This window comes from Octopus bimaculoides, chromosome 28 (genome assembly GCF_001194135.2).
Source record: "Octopus bimaculoides isolate UCB-OBI-ISO-001 chromosome 28, ASM119413v2, whole genome shotgun sequence".
NCBI lineage: Eukaryota > Metazoa > Mollusca > Cephalopoda > Octopoda > Octopodidae > Octopus > Octopus bimaculoides.
Genome location: NC_069008.1, coordinates 17130248 through 17131589, shown reverse-complemented (window position 1 = coordinate 17131589; position 1342 = coordinate 17130248). Strand labels below are relative to the sequence as shown.

The following is a 1342-nucleotide window of genomic DNA, read 5'->3' as shown; positions in this document are numbered from 1 at the left end:
ATATATATATATATATATATATATATATATATATATACAAATGAAAATCCAGAAAATGGAGATGTAGCATTAATATAATTTATTAATTGCAAAAATTCAACATGTTCACTTACAGCTGTTTCAATTTTGCCCAAAGAATTAAATTCCAGTAATTAAAACATTTCATTGGGCAAAATCTCATCAGAGGAGTGAAAAAGACGCATTATTAGCTTATTATATGTTATTCTTCCAAAACATCTCTCAACAGACTGAAGATGTTGAGATGTTTTGGAAGAATAACATGTAATAACCTAACGATATATCTTTTTTACTCCTCTGACGAGATATGTTTTACTGAGTGGAATTTAATTCTTTGAGCAAAATTGAAACATCTGTAAGTGAATATGTTGAATTTTTGCAGTTAATAAATTTTTATTATTAACGTTACTACTCCATTTTCTGGATTTTAATTTGAATATTTATGAATCAAGATTTCTATTTGAACCTATTTTAGGCTATAGCGTAGGACAAATATAGCAATAGCGAGAATATTTGAATGGAAAATTCATAAATCCTTTAACATTGCTACATATGTTTCCACTAAGCACATGCTTTTGTTGTTGTTGCTGTCCCTATCTGATCCCTTCTCTTCTCTTCCGTATCCCTTGCAGACTCCTACAGAAGCTGCAGCTGAAAGTGACGTTGATGCAGAGTTTTCAAACTGGAGAAAAGTCTGCTGTGAAGAATTCGAATTGGAGGCTGAAAACATTGAGAAACTAATCAACCGAGACATTGCTGGTGAGCGGTTCAATTTCAGCTTGTCTCTGCTGCTTTCATCTTGATACATTTTGGTATCTTCACACCTTTACTTTACAACTTTGCCTTTTACACCTTACCATGTTTTCAAAACTTCACATCTTCTCCTCTTCCCATTTTAACAGTTTTATATATTCTTGCCTTTGTATCTTCACACTCTCTTAACTCCTCATTTGAACATCATCAGATTTTCGTAATTTAACATCTTAATATCTTTACAACATCTCATCTTCACCACCCCCTTGTCTTCACAACCCTCTCGTCTTCTCTTCATGGCCCTCTCCTCTTGCCGGCCCTCACGTCTTCAAGACATTACATCTAAACAGTGTCATGTCTTCAAGACGTCCACATCTTCACAGCATCACCTCTTCACAGCATCACGTTATCACCAACTTTATATCTCCATAACTTTACCTCTAAGCATTGTCACAGCCTCACAATATCACTCCTTTACAACTTAACATCTTGACGTCTTCATCATTTCTTATAAGTTCTTGGATTTATTTGATTCCTTCTCTCTCTCTCTCTCTCTCTCTCTCTCTCTCTC

The 1342-nt window shown here is 34.3% G+C and overlaps 1 protein-coding gene across 1 annotated transcript in view; it reads left to right on the top strand.

The window, feature by feature from the left end:
- Nucleotides 1–1342, top strand: part of LOC106881810 (dentin sialophosphoprotein) — a gene marked incomplete at its 3' end in the record, with an annotated part of 32989 nt that overhangs the window by 26229 nt on the left and 5418 nt on the right. The window contains exon 3 of the mRNA XM_014932326.2: nt 651–777. Within this exon, the coding sequence (XP_014787812.1) occupies nt 651–777 (127 nt within the window). The remainder of the gene's footprint in view (nt 1–650; nt 778–1342) is intronic.